A 15,295-nucleotide genomic window follows, 5' to 3' on the forward strand; every position below is an offset into this window, starting at 1 on the left:
TGGAGAGCTTTATCTGTCAATCAATAATTCAGTGTAATATATGCATTGGAAAAAAAATCTTTTTACATTTAATCATTTAGCAGACGCCTTTATCCAAAGTGACTTACAAATGAGGAAAGCAATCAAACTAACAATATGGAAGCAATATGCAAGTGCTGTGACCAGTCCCAGTTAGTCTAGCACAGTTCATGTAGCAAGGTGTGTGTGTGTTTTTTTTTTTTTTTTTTTTTTAATAGATATATAGAATAAGTGTTAGTATTAATGGGTCAAGTGTTGAGGCATTTCTTGAAAGTGGCTAAAGACTCGGGTTGAGTTAGGCAGGTCATTCCACCAGCAGGGAACTGTCAAGGTAAAGGTCCGTGAAAGTGATTTTGTGCCTCTTTGGAATGGCACCACAAGAACACAAAACTCAAGCTTCTGGAGTGCACATACGTCTAAAGTAGTGAGTTTAGGTATGGGGTGCAGAGCCAGTGGTTGTTCTGCATAGGTAAACATCAGTGCCTTGAATTTGATGCGAGCAGCAATTGGCAACCAAAGCAAGTTTGAGGAGAGGTGTGACGTGCGCTCTCTTCAGCTTGTTAAAGACCACTCTCGCTGCAGCATTCTGGATCAGATGCAGAGGTTTGGCAGCGCATGCTGGAAGGCCTGCCAAGAGAGCATTACAATAGTCCAGTCTGGATAGAATCAGAGCTTGGACAAGGAGTTGTGTATGCTTCGATATGAAGGGCCTGATCCTCTTAATGTTGTATAAGGCAAATCTGCAGGACCGAGCAGTTCTAGCAATGTGGTCTGTGAAGTTTAACTGATCATCAATCTCAACTCCAAGGATCCTGACTGTCCTGGATGGAGTTATGGTTGACGAACCTAGCTGAATGGAGAAATTATGATGAAGTGTTGGGCTGGCTGAGACCACAGGTAGTTCTGTCTTCGCAAGGTTGAGTTGAAGTTGGTGGTCCTCCATCCAGCAAGAAATGTCTGTCAGGCAGGCCGAGATGCGAGCAGCTACTGTCAGATCATCTGGCTGGAATGAGTTGTATGTCTTCAGTGTAGCAGTGATTGGAAAAAATATGTTTCTGAATGACAGATCCTAATGATGACATGGAGATGGAGAAGAGAAGTGGTCCAAGCACTGAGCCCTGAGGTACCCCTGTAGCTAGATGTTGCGACTTAGACACTTCACCTCTCCACGACACCCTGAACTGGACCTAGCTGAGAGGTAAGACTTTGGAGTGCGGTTGCTGAGATGCTCTTCGTCATGAGGGTTGACAGGAGGATCTGGTGGTTAACTGTGTCAAAAGCAGCAGAGATCCAGCAGGATGAGTATACTGAGGATTTGGAAGCTGCTCTTGCCAGTCTCAGAGCTTCAATAAACCGAGAGCAGGGCTGTCTCAGTTGAGTGGCCGCTTTTGAAACCAGACTGGTTGTTGTCCAGGAAGTTGTTCTGTGAGAAAGGCAGAGACTTGGTTAAACACAAGTGTTTTTGCAATAAATGGAAGAAGGGAGACCGGACTGTAATTTTCTAAAAGTGTTCGATTTAGAGTGGGTTTCTTAAGCATATGACATTAAAACTGATCATTTTTAACGTAAAAGGTCTAGCAAGAAGCTATAGCTTTGATTGCTGGAAACAAAAAAAAAACTGTAAAATTAAATACAGCATAATCTTAATTCATATCTATGGAAATTAATTCAATGTAACATTATTTAGTAAATTGATTTAAACAAAAAACATAGAAAAAAGGTTCTAGCACAGGTTGTACTGCAATTATGGCAGCACCCTTGCTACTGTTATGGGGGTAACATTTTAGGACCAAAGGACCAGATGTTTGAAAGAAGACCCGGAGTCAGAATTATAATAAATTGAAGAAAAGTTTTACTGAAGATAGTTTGCAGTTTCATCAGCAGAAGTCAGCTTCAAGACTCACACAGGAGTTTGTCCGCCCCGCTTACAGTTACAAAGATCACAGCAATTATACCCTTCACCGAGGTCTACGTCATTGCTTCAAGTTGCAGTTTCTGATTGGCTAAGAAATAGATTAACATAGTAATTTTCCACACATATACAGATAGATTGAAGCACATCGATTATGCAGCTGACACTTGGACCCTGAAGTTAGGCACGTCGTGACCTTCCAAGTCTCAGATTTGGGTTGCTGGGCGCCAACATGTCCAGAACAACAATCTCCAATAATGCCAGTCGTTCCTTAACCTGCAACCAAAAAGACTAACACACACCGACACACAGCTTTTCCAAGGTTGGATTTGGCCAGGCTCTAACTATAAACAGGAGAGTCGTCTCAAAACATCAAGATAATGCGTTCTTTCTCTCAAGGAGAACTACACTTTAGTCTAAATGGAAAGTAAGGTTTTAACAAAGAGATGGTCCCTTAAACTATAGACTTCATTGACTCCTGTGACCATAGTTGTCAGAGTACCCTAGAAAAATTATGATGTATTTATTGACACATGTTGAAGACCTTTCTCAAACAAAACATATTTACATATTTCATTTCTGGAAGCCGGGCTAAATGAGCAAGCACTGTTACTGCATTCATATCAAATACAGACATTAGAGAATACATGAAAAGAACATTTCAGTGATCACACTGGTAACTTCTATAACAAAGTACAATCTCACAAGCTTAGAGAAGACATTCAACTCATGTGATATTTAGAAGGAAAAATAATGATTAATACCTTGATTATAATCACTCATTACATTGAAGCAGCAGTGGATTCCAATCCACCCCCTTCACTACAAAAGTTTTAACAAAACATAGTTTTTTTTTATCATGCTTGTTATATAATTTATAATTAGAGTGGAAATCCATTTACTAAATAATGTTAACTTGACTGACGGCTTCATTTCCACTTTCAAATATGAACCAAACAAAGATATGACTTCCCTATGACCCTTACCAAAGTTGCTATGTATAATAGGACATAGAGTGTCAAAAGATAATGTCTTGGAATAACTTAATTTGCTTAAAGAACAGAATACCATGTTCGGATGTTGCTAAAGTTATCCTGACCTATCAGTTTGACGCTGGATCCTCTTACTCATTTTCTATGGCCTTTGGAAGTTGGGAGAACTTTGTCTTCAGGAAACTCTCTGTCAACTGATTGAACTTCAACGTTGACTCCTGTCTTCATAGAGCATAATGATCTCTTCATGTGGCTTAACTGTAATTCCCCTACATACCTAAAATCAAATAGATCAGACAATTTCTGAAGATGCCTTATATTTAATGTTCAGTTGTTGCACTATCCATTGACTTGTTTTTTTTTCTTTATTAAGAATTGACTTATATTGTTGTCTGAGAATCAGTTCATCTTATTTAATTATTTCATAATACTTTCTTCAAGTTAACTATAACTGTAATCAGTAAATCTGTGTTAACTGCATCTAAAGTGCATCACGGTCAAACTGTCCTCCAAATCATGAGACCTGATAATGAAGATTAACTAAATGAAATTGATTATAAACCGGTCCAGACACAAGGATCACAGACAATGTCAACCTGAGACTTTCTTCGATTGTTTGAAACAGATTTTGAATGTGTAAGAGATTTTGAATGTGTTTACGTTTTTCCAAGTAAATGTGTTTTATCATTGTTTCTCCTGTCTTACATAATTTCTGCCGCATGTTGTTTATCAAAGATCAGCAAAGAGACAGGAAGTTTCAAAGTTTCATCTCAGCAGGAAAAGTGCTGACACTAACCCAGCTGTGCACTGCTGCACAAACAAAAATTACAGGATGTTAAGAGAACCATGCAAATAAATCCACATTGATCATTGATTCTCTCCAAATGAATGCTTTAAAAATCACGCTGTACAGTCCTCTGCTACTCAGTTGGTTGTATTTTCTTTCCAGTGTTGCACCCAGCCCCCTCTTTCTGTTTTAGGGAAAACAGAAGTCTGGAATGCAGTTCTTTAACTGTTTACTCTCTGGACATTTTTAGCAAAAACAAAAGTTAAATTTGTGGTATTTTTTCTTCTTCTTCTTCTTCTTCTTCTTCTTTTAACAACAGAGACATGAAGAAATAAAAAAAGTTAGAAAAAAAATGAAAAAGAATTTGCAGTGACATAACAAAATATCTAATGCACTTAGACTTTTTTTCAGCTCAAAGTTCTGGCTTGTCCCTTTTGCTGATGCGTGTAAACCCTGGGTGAATACGTGAGCTATTAAAGTTTTTGAAACAGAGACAGGGGGACCTTTGCCCTGCTTTTAGTCAGGAAAAACAAGAGGAGTATAAATAGGAGGAGCCGTTTGAGAGCGGGTTGTTTTTGTCTAGAATCAGCTCAGAAAGCTTCGCTGCTGAAGACTCAAGTAAAATAAGTAAGTGTACACTCCTCAGTTATGAGATATCTTTTTCTTTTTGCTCTTTTTAGTTCTTTTGTAAAACAACACCTTTGCATTACTTATGCATTTCTTAAACTATTCAAATATGCTTAAAAAAATAGATGCTTGAAGTTTTAATGTAGTTATATATTAATGCATTATTTGCGCACCAGTTCGTGCACATTAGTTTAGCTCTGACAACTGCATGTAATAAATTTGCAATGTCCTTAGCATCTGGATGGACTATGGACCTTGCACCAAACTCGCGGTCATTGACTTTAATCAGGAAATCTGGGGTAGTTCAAATGAAAATGTTGTGAAAATCATTTATTCACACTCATATTTTTTCACACAAAGCAGATATTTTGAAGAATATGGGTAACCAGACATTTGATGGACCCCATTGACTTCCATAAAATGGGTCAACATCAACTGTTTGGTTACCCATATTCTTCAAAATATCTTCTTTAGTGTTCAGAAGAAAAAAAATCATTTATAGAGATTTGGAACAACTTGAGGGTGAGCAGCCTAAATGATGACAGAATAAAATTTTTGGGGTGAACTATCCCTTTAATTGCCAGATATGAGATATGATCAGATCAGGAATTGCTGAGTAGGCAGAAATTTTATTATGTGTGGACCAAAAGAGGCTAAGTTAAATATCAGTATTGTATCATTATATTATACATTATATATCAGTATATTGATGTAACATTTTAATATAATAAATAAAATATAAAAAAATACAAATATATACTAATGTGTTATCGTCTATTATATGTAAGTATATATGACATTTTAATATAAAAATGAATAAAATATAACATAATAAAATAAACAATAATATACAAAATAAGAATAAAATATGCATCTTAAATTTTTGTTGCTAATTATAAGGTTTGAATTGTATCTGCATTTTACAGTTGAAATGTTTGCTATGCTTTTAAGAAAAAATATTTTTCTTTTGTTTCTTTTTTATGAATGTGAGGCATAAACTGTTGATCTTTGTGTGTAGGTTAGTGGGCTTGTTGTTTGGAGTCATGTGGAAGGCGCTCAGCCTTACCCTAGCTCTCTGCCTCCTGGCGGGCTGCTGTGCAGAGAGCGAGACGGATGGAGCCCGCTGTAAACTTCCTCCTGTCTGGAAGGTTGGAGAGGAGGAGCCCATGAAGAACGCTCTGGGACATGTGACAGTGGTGGCTTACCTACAGGCCAGCTGACTGTTCTGCTTGGAGCAAGCATCAAAGTGAGTCCAGACTTTTTATTGCAGTGATTATACTAAAACTTTTAAATAGCAATGTTTGAAAAAGAACAAGTTTGATGTAAAACCATGTCACATTCTTGATAGTGTTTTCTCTGTACTGTTTACACAAGGTGTATTTATCTAATCCAACTTGTTGAATGTTCTTCAAGGCTTAATGACTTGCTCCTGAAGCTGGAGAACCAAGGTTATGTAAATATAACCTACATGGTGGTAAACAACCGAGATGAACGGTCCCAAAAACTGCACCACTTGCTCGACGAAAGACTGTTAAATATCACCCTTTACGCCCAAGACCTCAGCCAGCCGGATGTCTGGCAGGCCGTGAATGTTGAGAAGGATGACATTTTGGTCTATGACAGGTTTAGCTCACAACTTATTCAGCTTAATTCACCCATTGAACATGATTACCATATTACTTTATCAATATACCACTAAATACCCCTTTCTACCAGGTGTGGACGACTCACTTACCATCTGTCTCTTCCATACACCATCCTGAGCCACCCACATGTGGAGGAGGCTATAAGAAAAACCTATTGTGATGGTATTTGTGGAGAGTGCAACATAGAGGTAAATTGATTTAGAGACATAAGCCCTATTCGGACGGGACTAGTTTCACAGGGGGACGTTAGAGAAATTTCTGTTTCACAGACGTACTTTGAGATTTTAATCCGGTCAGAATCTGCCATGTCTGTCTTTTTCTCACACGACCTCTGTAAAAATTCCAGAGCAAATGACCTACTGTTTTTCGTCAAACTCGGCGGTCCTCAGAGAAATCTAATCCCGTCCGAATGCGAATGTCTGTGATTGCCGAAAATGTTTTTTTCCAAAACGCTTTTTCTTGTGTGTTTTGGTCAACGTGAACTGCCATACAATCTCTCGCTATCGCGCCGGTATTCAAGTTTCTGCTTTTTGCGCACTGATAATGGATGTAGATGTGTTCGGTACACTGCGAAGAAATAAAAAAATGAAATCAACAAGAAAGAGCCAAATCACGTAAACTGTTAAGACTGGCTAGTGTAATATCAGTTTCAGGTATTACTTTCATTTCTGCACTTAATTACATAACGTGTAAATTATATAAGTTAAAACGTTTTATTCCAGTGGGTTTATTATAAGAACCCAGTTCTATAAAATCATGATGATAATGTATGTATGTATGTAATGTATCTTTTTTTATACTACAATTTTTATAAAATGTTTACAAAACACTAAATACGTTAGGACGTTTTACTTTAAATATTTCAAAGTGCTTAATTTTAAAAGTACTTAATTTCAAAATACATTTGACCATACGCAATCCACGCATTCTGAACACGTGATCTTCTGCAATGCCCACATGTAAAACACAGACACTCCTACCTCGGTAATAAACACGGAGATGTTAGTGCCGTCCGAATCCGTACATGAAATCACAGACGTAGGTTGATAAGAATTGTGACTCAAACGTCATTTGGAAAACTAGTCCCGTCCGAATAGGGCTATAGAGGCAGTGATTTAACGTTAAATGTGATGATGACCTAGCCTGGCTAACGTCAGACCAAGTCTAATTTGAGACTTGGTCTGGGAACCACATGTTCATTTTCTCGTATTTGAGGCGTGGTTTACGAATGCCCAGAGCCGTTTATTGGGCGCTATGAATGTCTATCAAATGCGCCTGTATGTAGCTCATAGCCAATCGCTTCAATTATACCAGATGACGTATGTAGAGTGACAGAAATTCGACGAGGAAAAAGACGATGGGTCAAAGATTTATTTGTACATGATGGCGTTTAGCGAATATTACCGTTTGTGCAAGATAAACATGAGGGTAGAAGGTAACGTCGAGTCTGATGCCATGTTGGATCCATAGATATAAACAAACTGCTTCGGTGTCGTCATCGTCTTGCTGCTCCCTCCCCGTTCTGTGATTGGTTCCCTTTTTCAGGGGAAAATTTGGTCCATGGTGTCCAGACTGCCTAGCAGCGTGAATAAAATCGCGCTGCGAGCAAGGCAGTATGGGAAACCCAGGCTAATGATGACCCCAAATATAAAAAAAATTATATATTTTTTTCTTATTTAACTTTTTTATACATAAATGCAAATTTCATGGAAGTGATACAATTTCATAGAAGCATGAATAAAAGCATTAAACAAGGTTCTTTACATGGCATCTCCATGAAGAACCATTAATATCTATGGAACCTTTCCACTGCAAAAATAAAATAAAAATTCTTCATAGTGGAAAAGTTCTTCAGATTATTAAAATCACGCTAAGAAAAATGGTTCTTTAAAGAATTGTTCACTAAAGGGATCTTTGAGGAACCCAAAATAGCTCTTGGCAAAGCTGAGGAAAAAAAAAAATCCGTATTTTCAATATGCCCTTTTTCTCTGGTCATTAGAGTTCACTGCAACTTGAAGAGTGCAAGAAATCCACAGATGTGAATACACCAGCAGAGGAAGAACGGCCTCACCATCAGGATCATCATGAACACGGTCATCACAACGGTAGCGCGGAAAGGCATGGTGGCTCCCACCATCACCATCCTCACCATCACCATCCTCACCATCACCACCACCACCACCACCACGGCCAACAACAGGTTGATGTGGGTCAGCAGATCCTGGCCCAGATTGACTTTGGTCAGGTAGCTGTTAAACAACCAGTGATGAAACGGCCTTGAGCCAAGCACACTAGGTGAAAAGTCCAGTTCAGCTGACAGCAGGGGGCAGATTCTCCTGTGGCCAGCTGATGCTGACACTGACGACGGCTCTTTGGTGAGGAGGGCAGTGGGCGCGTGGCAGGCCTCTGACACTGTGAGGAGACTCTTCCAGCCTCCTGACACTGACAGGGCCTGAAGGTGGAGGACAACAACATCAGGGAGACCTGACAGTGACGTCCCGCCCACCCCACCGAATGAGAGCAGTCGCAATCAACCTGAGCCTGACCAGCAGGGGACGCTAGTTGAGTATGACAAGAGAAGTAAACAGGGCCGTTGCCTGATCATTTATAGCTTCACAGAAACATCAGTGAGCCCGGCACTGCTGGTCAGCGCTCTCGTTTTATCTACCAACTAGTATTTACACCTCAGCGTGCGGCAGCACTGGACCTTTGCATCCCTTTCTGAACGATTCGCAAATTGGTTCTTCTTATGGAAGCTAAACAATTCAATCTAAATATTTGCTATTTTTCTGGTTAAATCTGTTATATAACAAACAAAACAATCTGACTTTAATGGTTCCAGTGTCTGTTTTCCTCTGAGAGTGTGTCAGGTTCATCATGTTAGTGTCTTTTCACCTCTAGATGCTTTATGTGGCATTTATGAAGGCAGGTGCGGAAACTATGCTCTAGTGGTGCCTGTCCGATGTTAGGCCATACAGAGCAGAGGGCAAAGATCACGTAACATCCTGTAACCTTTGCTATACCCAATCAAAGCTATGAAAATCTGGGGTATTAAAATCTATTTTGTCATTATTCTGGTTTTCAAAAAGATGTTTTAGTTTAGCTGTGTGGAGATAGAGGCGGTAAAGTAGGCAGAGAGATTCTGATAATGAGAGTTTTAAACACTGTTGAGATACTTAATTTAAAGGTAATGGACCACTTTATGATCTATATCTGTTTTATTTTAGTTACTAACACAAATGTTGTAAGCGGGTCGTAAAATGTATATGCTCTGCATTACAAAAAGGGTAATGGATCATAGGGAAATTTACAAAACGTAACTTTTACTACACATTTATTAGAGAGGAGTTTGGGAGGGAGTAACTGGAAAAAGGTTTGGTCATTGTTATCTTGGGAAGGGCTGTTTGAAACATTTTACATACTTAATGAAGGTTTTCTGGAAAATCTAGTATCACCTGGAAGACCCGAGAAATTGTATGAAAATTGTATGTTTTGTGATGGTGCCAATGACATATGAATGTGAAAAGCAAGTGAAATGTAAGAGAAAAAAACATGTTACACAGATAAACTCAAATAAAGTTTCAAAAACAAAGAAAAACTTTGTTTATCCACTAACTTGGTCAATGTACTTTGATTTTTTTACTTGGCTATATAGTTTAGTCACTCTGCCTCAAAACATCTTATCAGAAATTTAAAATTCAAAATTTTGAATGATAACCTTGATAAATTAATTTATATATTTTTAATTAAAATAATTTATTTTATATAATTATTTTTTTAATGGTATGATTAGTTATAAATCAATATAATGAAATCAAATGACATTATACAATGAATTATACAATTTTTGTTATATATTGTTATCAAAATATTAAAATATGATTTAAATCTTTTTATATAATCAATATTTAAATCAACATTTGATATTTTATTAAGTATTTTATATGTATATATGTATTAGTAATGTAAATGATTAATAAATTCATTTCATTAATTTAATTTCATTAATGACTTATAAATACATAGGCTATTGTTATAATTTATAATATAGAATTATTTGTTGTATCATTTAAATGTATATTTAATTATTTTACATTTATTTTAAAGGTCCCATGACATGGATCATTTTATTATTTTATAATGTGTCCTGGGGTGCCCTTATAATGTTAGTATGTTTTTAAGATCAAAAATGAATAATCTAAAAATAAAAGGCATTTTTCCTAGCCTGATTTTAGCCTCTGATTTGAACACTCTGTTTGAAGGGGCGTGTCTGCTGTGAGACTTCAGTGTTGTTGCCCACTGCTGTGATTGGCTGACATGCTTGCATATGAAATAGCTATCATTACATGTGGAACTCTCTCGAATACTTTTACTATTACAGCTATTATACGTTTTTACTATTACAGCTATTGAGATTAACGAATCATGAGAAGTTTAAGTATTTAGATCTATTCCCATCACATAAAAGGTTGCAGTGATGAGCATTGAGCAGATAACAGCCTGTTGATTGCATGAATGAAGATCTTATCATTGCAGTTTCTGCTCACTAATGATTTCACCAATGCAAACATGAGGTAGGCCTAAGTACAGTACGTGCTTCGTTGTGCAGGGTAACAGCGTCATTGATTTCATAATGAGTTTTGGCAAGTGTCCAGATAAACTCGCGCTGTGTGATTGACAGCTTGGGCGATTGGAAAGGGATTGTTCTTTGATCGCTTTCTGTATATATTTTAATCACAGTTTAAATAAGATTAACTTCATCCTACCAAGAGAAACGATGTGAAGTTGATATTTTAGTCACTGGCAATTTACTGATGCATAAACAGTGTTGAACGATTTTGAGAGAAAGATTATCTGTCTGAACTTGAACAATTACACATCAGAAATTCACATAACACGCTGGTTCTTCAGAGACTCGGATGAAGGAACTAAAAAAATACTTTTGTGTTCATTTGTACATCCAAACACTGAGCAACTGCCATGCTTTGCTCGTTTGAAAGCCATGATGTCTCTCGAGGAAAAACCAATATCGCGCTCGCGCAGCTCATATTCTCTGGGCGGGCAAAGCAGAGAAAGGGGAGGTAACCTTTCCCCTTATGACGACATAAGTGGAATATTCTAGATTCGCCCGTCTGAGCTTTCATTTTCTCAAAAATACCCAGGGCTTGGTTTACACCTATCAAAATGTCTAGCCACTGGGGGACCATAGGCAGGCTAGGGGAACTCATATTAATGTTAAAAAACCTCATAAAGCGAAATTTTCATGTCATGGGACCTTTAACATTTTATGAAATCTGTATGATTTCTAACCTATAAATACGTTATTATAAATGTCTTCTTCTATTACGCCTTATCAGCACTCAGCTGGTGAGTCCGACGAGGGCTCCAATACGTTCACCAAGTTCTCTCCAAATATTTCTGTTCCGTGCCACAATTGATGCTTGGTGTAAACTCATACTTGTCCGATATTCGATCGATCTTATCCATGTGGCCTTCGGTTTTCCTTGTTTTCTTTTACCATCTACTTTTCCTTGTAGTACCGTCCTCGCTATACGCTCTTCGTTCATTCTCAGCACATGCCCTAGCCACCTATGCTGCCTCTCATGTACTACTTGCACAATCGTTTGATGGCACCCCGTACGCTGTCGTATTATCTCGTTACGGATTTGGTCTAATCTGCTAACCCTGAGTATCTTCCTTAGGGCGGCCATTTCGAATACAAGGAGTTTTTTCTCTTCTGCTTTTTTAAGGGTCCAAGTTTCACAGCCGTATAGCGCTATTGGCTGGATCAGTGCTTTATACAAGCGCATCTTGGTGTGTATGCTGATTCCTCTGCCTTTCCATGTCTTTTGGAGATCGCCCATTGAACTGAGCGCTGTCGCGGTTCTGATGCGAATATCTTGCATACAGTCTCCATTTGCAGCTATTGTTGCTCCCAGGTACTTGAAGGTCTTTACTTCTGTGAGCGGTTCTCCTCTCAGCAAGACGTGTTGTTGTTCAATTACCTCGCCTTCTTTAGGTGTTGATCTTACCCGCATCCATTCAGTCTTTGTATTGTGGATCTCTTGTCCGAACCTGGTGCTCTCCTCATTTACGCGGTCGATTAATACTTGGCTATTTTGCAGAGTTTCAGCTATGAGACCAATGTCGTCGGCAAATCTTAAGTTGCTGAGCTGCCTTCCGCCGACACTTGCTCCGACATTTTCCATGTTTTGTCTGTCTAGGGCAAGTCTCATGATGTGTTCCAAATACAGGTTGAATAGATCTGGTGACATTATGCAACCCTGTCTAACCCCGACTGTTTGTTTAAACCATTCCGTTGTATCATGGCCCACGATTACTGCGCTCTCGGCTCGTTTATAAACAACAAACCGATCAGCTTTGCAAACCGTAGTGATGCAAGATCGCCCAAAGCGCTTCATGCCACACTCTTATCGAATGCTTTCTTGAAGTCAATGAAGATCATGTACAGCTCGCCATTTTGCAATTTGGTATATTTTTCTGCCAATAACCTTAGTGAGAATATTTGCTCGATTGTACCCCGACTTGGCCTAAAGCCGGCTTGTTCCTCTGACATCAGCCCTTCAATACGCGGTTTCATCCTGCTACGTATGATTTCCAATATAATCTTACTAGCGTGACAAATGAGGCTGATAGTTCTATTATTCTCACATTTTGTAGTGTCGCCTTTTTTAGGGATGACTACTATCAAGAACTGTTAGTTTAGGGAATTGCCCGGTTTTCCATATTTTATTGCAGATGTTGTGCATTACCTTAACTAGTGTCTGGCCTCCTAGCCGAATTAGGTCCCCTTCTATGCGATCGACTCCGGGTGCTTTGCGTTGTTTAAGATTGTCGATTGCCGCTCTCACCTCTGACTCTAAAATATCCGGCTCTGTGTCACTGTGTAAACTCGAAGGCCAGAGTTCATCGAGCACACTTTTATCCACTGACACATTCTGGTTGTAAAGGTCCTTACCTTATAAATGTTTATAAGGTTATGTATATCTATTATAAATGTAATAGATATTTAAGATACAATTATTATAATCATTAAAAGTATTCATTAATTTAAATAAACTATGAAAATATTTTAAAGGGTATGAAAATATAACATCAAAACCTGTTGAAACTCAAAGAAGTTAGTCTGTTAGTCCATGTATAAAATGTGTCATTCTTAAATTCACCTACAGATGGCGCGCGCGCTTTGAATAATCTTTCGTATACGTTGCTCTCCCTTTTGAGAGCCTCTCCAACATTTTTTTTCCCAGACCTGGACTTATGAGCTGTCTGCAGTGTTTCCTTCTAGACACACCGAAGTCTCTGTCCATGTGCGTGATTTACAGTCTCCTGGCAGAAAACAGGTAAAGAGAAAATAAAGGAGAGATTTTCTACAAGAACAACTTGCAGTATTAATAGCAAGACAAAATATGAGACTCTCGGCTGCAGACTATGGGTTTCTATGCAGGATCCCACATATAAATCTAAAGCAGCATATCCAAATGTATAATGCCTATTTATCAGTGAGGTTTTTATCATCACTTAGCAAAGAAATTCATGGATCCTCAGCTAACTAGCTTTGTTTTATTTGCTATAGTAAATAGCAAATTTGCACTTAATAGATGGCCTCAGTTCATTTAGGATAGTAACCCAGCCTATCCATTTCTTTGTTTTTAAATCATGAGGGCGGTCTGGGTTGTGTGGACAATCATTTGACCCGGAAACATTTGTAGCATAAGATCAAAAATCCACATTTCCTCGTTTCAACAGCCCTCGAGATGCCATGTAAACGCCAACTCCTTTAACCACATCTCAAACCTCTTATCTAGAGTACGCAATGCAAAAGGTCAACAAGCAAGTATCGAGGTGATAAATGATCAGGGTGGGCGGCTTTGATAGGCCTAATTGTCCTGAAGATCCAGTGCTGGGGAGCAGAGACTCATGGGCAATTACTTACAATGTCCTGAGAGGCGGACTGTGAGAGTAGGCTATACAGATTCAATCAGCCTCACGCAGTGTTGCCGAGTACGCGCCGCTCGCCAAATTGCCTGATTTGCTTTCCCCATCAGCCGAGGTCCTGTTGCTTCTGTATCCACTTAGCAGAGACCGGAGAGCTTCTATCTGGTACTTGCTGGACGCCTGCTCTTTCCTTCTTTCCCAGTACATTAAGGCTTCGGTGTGTTGACCATGGCCTTTATAATGCATTAGGCCTTCTCCACAGCATGGCTCTCAATGATGTAGTTAAGCTAGTCAGTCATAAACATCACACCAACCTCATACTAATGGACCCCTTGAGCTGTAGGTTACGGTTTGTTTTTCGTTTTCCATTACTACTCATATGAAATGAGAGTGAAGACAGCTTCCTGTTGAGTTATAAACTGGATTTTACCTATGCCCAATGGAGATGATTCATTTATTCATTTCATAAACATCATGTCTGGATCACAGTAATAGTGAAGTATTTATCATTCTTATTGTTGGGAGAGGTTATTAAAGAAATACCTGGAAATTTAATACTTCCGAGAAATAGACATTTGTTTATGCAGTACATGTCAAAAGTTTGGGATCGGTAAGATTTTCTACTGTTTTTGAAAGACTCAGCAAAAGTTACATTTTAAAAATAACGGTTTTCTATTTGAATATATTTCAAAACGCAGTTTATTCCTGTGATGGCAAAGCTGAATTTTCAGCATCATTACTCCAGTCTTCGGTGTCACATGATCCTTCAGATATAATACGCGGATTTGGTGCTCAAGAAACATTTCTTAGCTTTGTTGAAAACAGTTGTGCTGACCCCAAACGTTTGAACAGCGGTATGCAGGCGATACATGGAATGGTTCTTCTTACAGGTATGGAGACTGATCGTGGTTGAGACGGATGGCTGGAACAAAGAACACTGAAGACGTGGAGACACAGAGAAGAGAAGCTGGAGACAATGGAGTGGAGACTGGTCATTGGAGAATCAAGGTTAGCAATAGCAGGGTAAGTAGTCCTCTTCATATGAACCAGACGTGAAGAGTGTCTTTATAGTGGTGGTGATGATAGTGATAATGATGAGGTGCAGGTGTGTGTGATCAGGAATGACGTGCAGGTGGGAACAGTGGAGAGTGATGGGAAGTGTAGTGCAGGAACCTGGCAGACTTGTAACAGTAATATATATAACAGTATATAATATATATATAAAACAGTATATATACCGGTCAAAAGTTTGGAAACATTAATGTTTATTAATGTTTTTGTGCTCTCTTATGTCTCTTTTCACCAAGGTTGAATTCATTTGATCAAAAATACAGTAAAAACAATAATACTGTGA

At 38.5% G+C, this 15,295-nt stretch overlaps 1 protein-coding gene across 1 annotated transcript; it reads left to right on the forward strand.

The window, feature by feature from the left end:
- Positions 1 to 3,843: 3,843 nt before the first annotated feature.
- On the forward strand, positions 3,844 to 9,597 carry selenop (selenoprotein P). Its single transcript, XM_079896955.1, has 5 exons — positions 3,844 to 4,336; positions 5,355 to 5,582; positions 5,750 to 5,959; positions 6,053 to 6,170; positions 7,982 to 9,597. Exons 2-5 carry the CDS (start codon positions 5,380 to 5,382, stop codon positions 8,330 to 8,332), a joined length of 882 nt encoding a protein of 293 aa, XP_079753081.1. The 5' UTR covers positions 3,844 to 4,336; positions 5,355 to 5,379; the 3' UTR covers positions 8,333 to 9,597.
- Positions 9,598 to 15,295: the final 5,698 nt, after the last annotated feature.

This window comes from Squalius cephalus (genome assembly GCF_949319135.1).
Source record: "Squalius cephalus genome assembly, chromosome: 16".
Taxonomy (NCBI): domain Eukaryota; kingdom Metazoa; phylum Chordata; class Actinopteri; order Cypriniformes; family Leuciscidae; genus Squalius; species Squalius cephalus.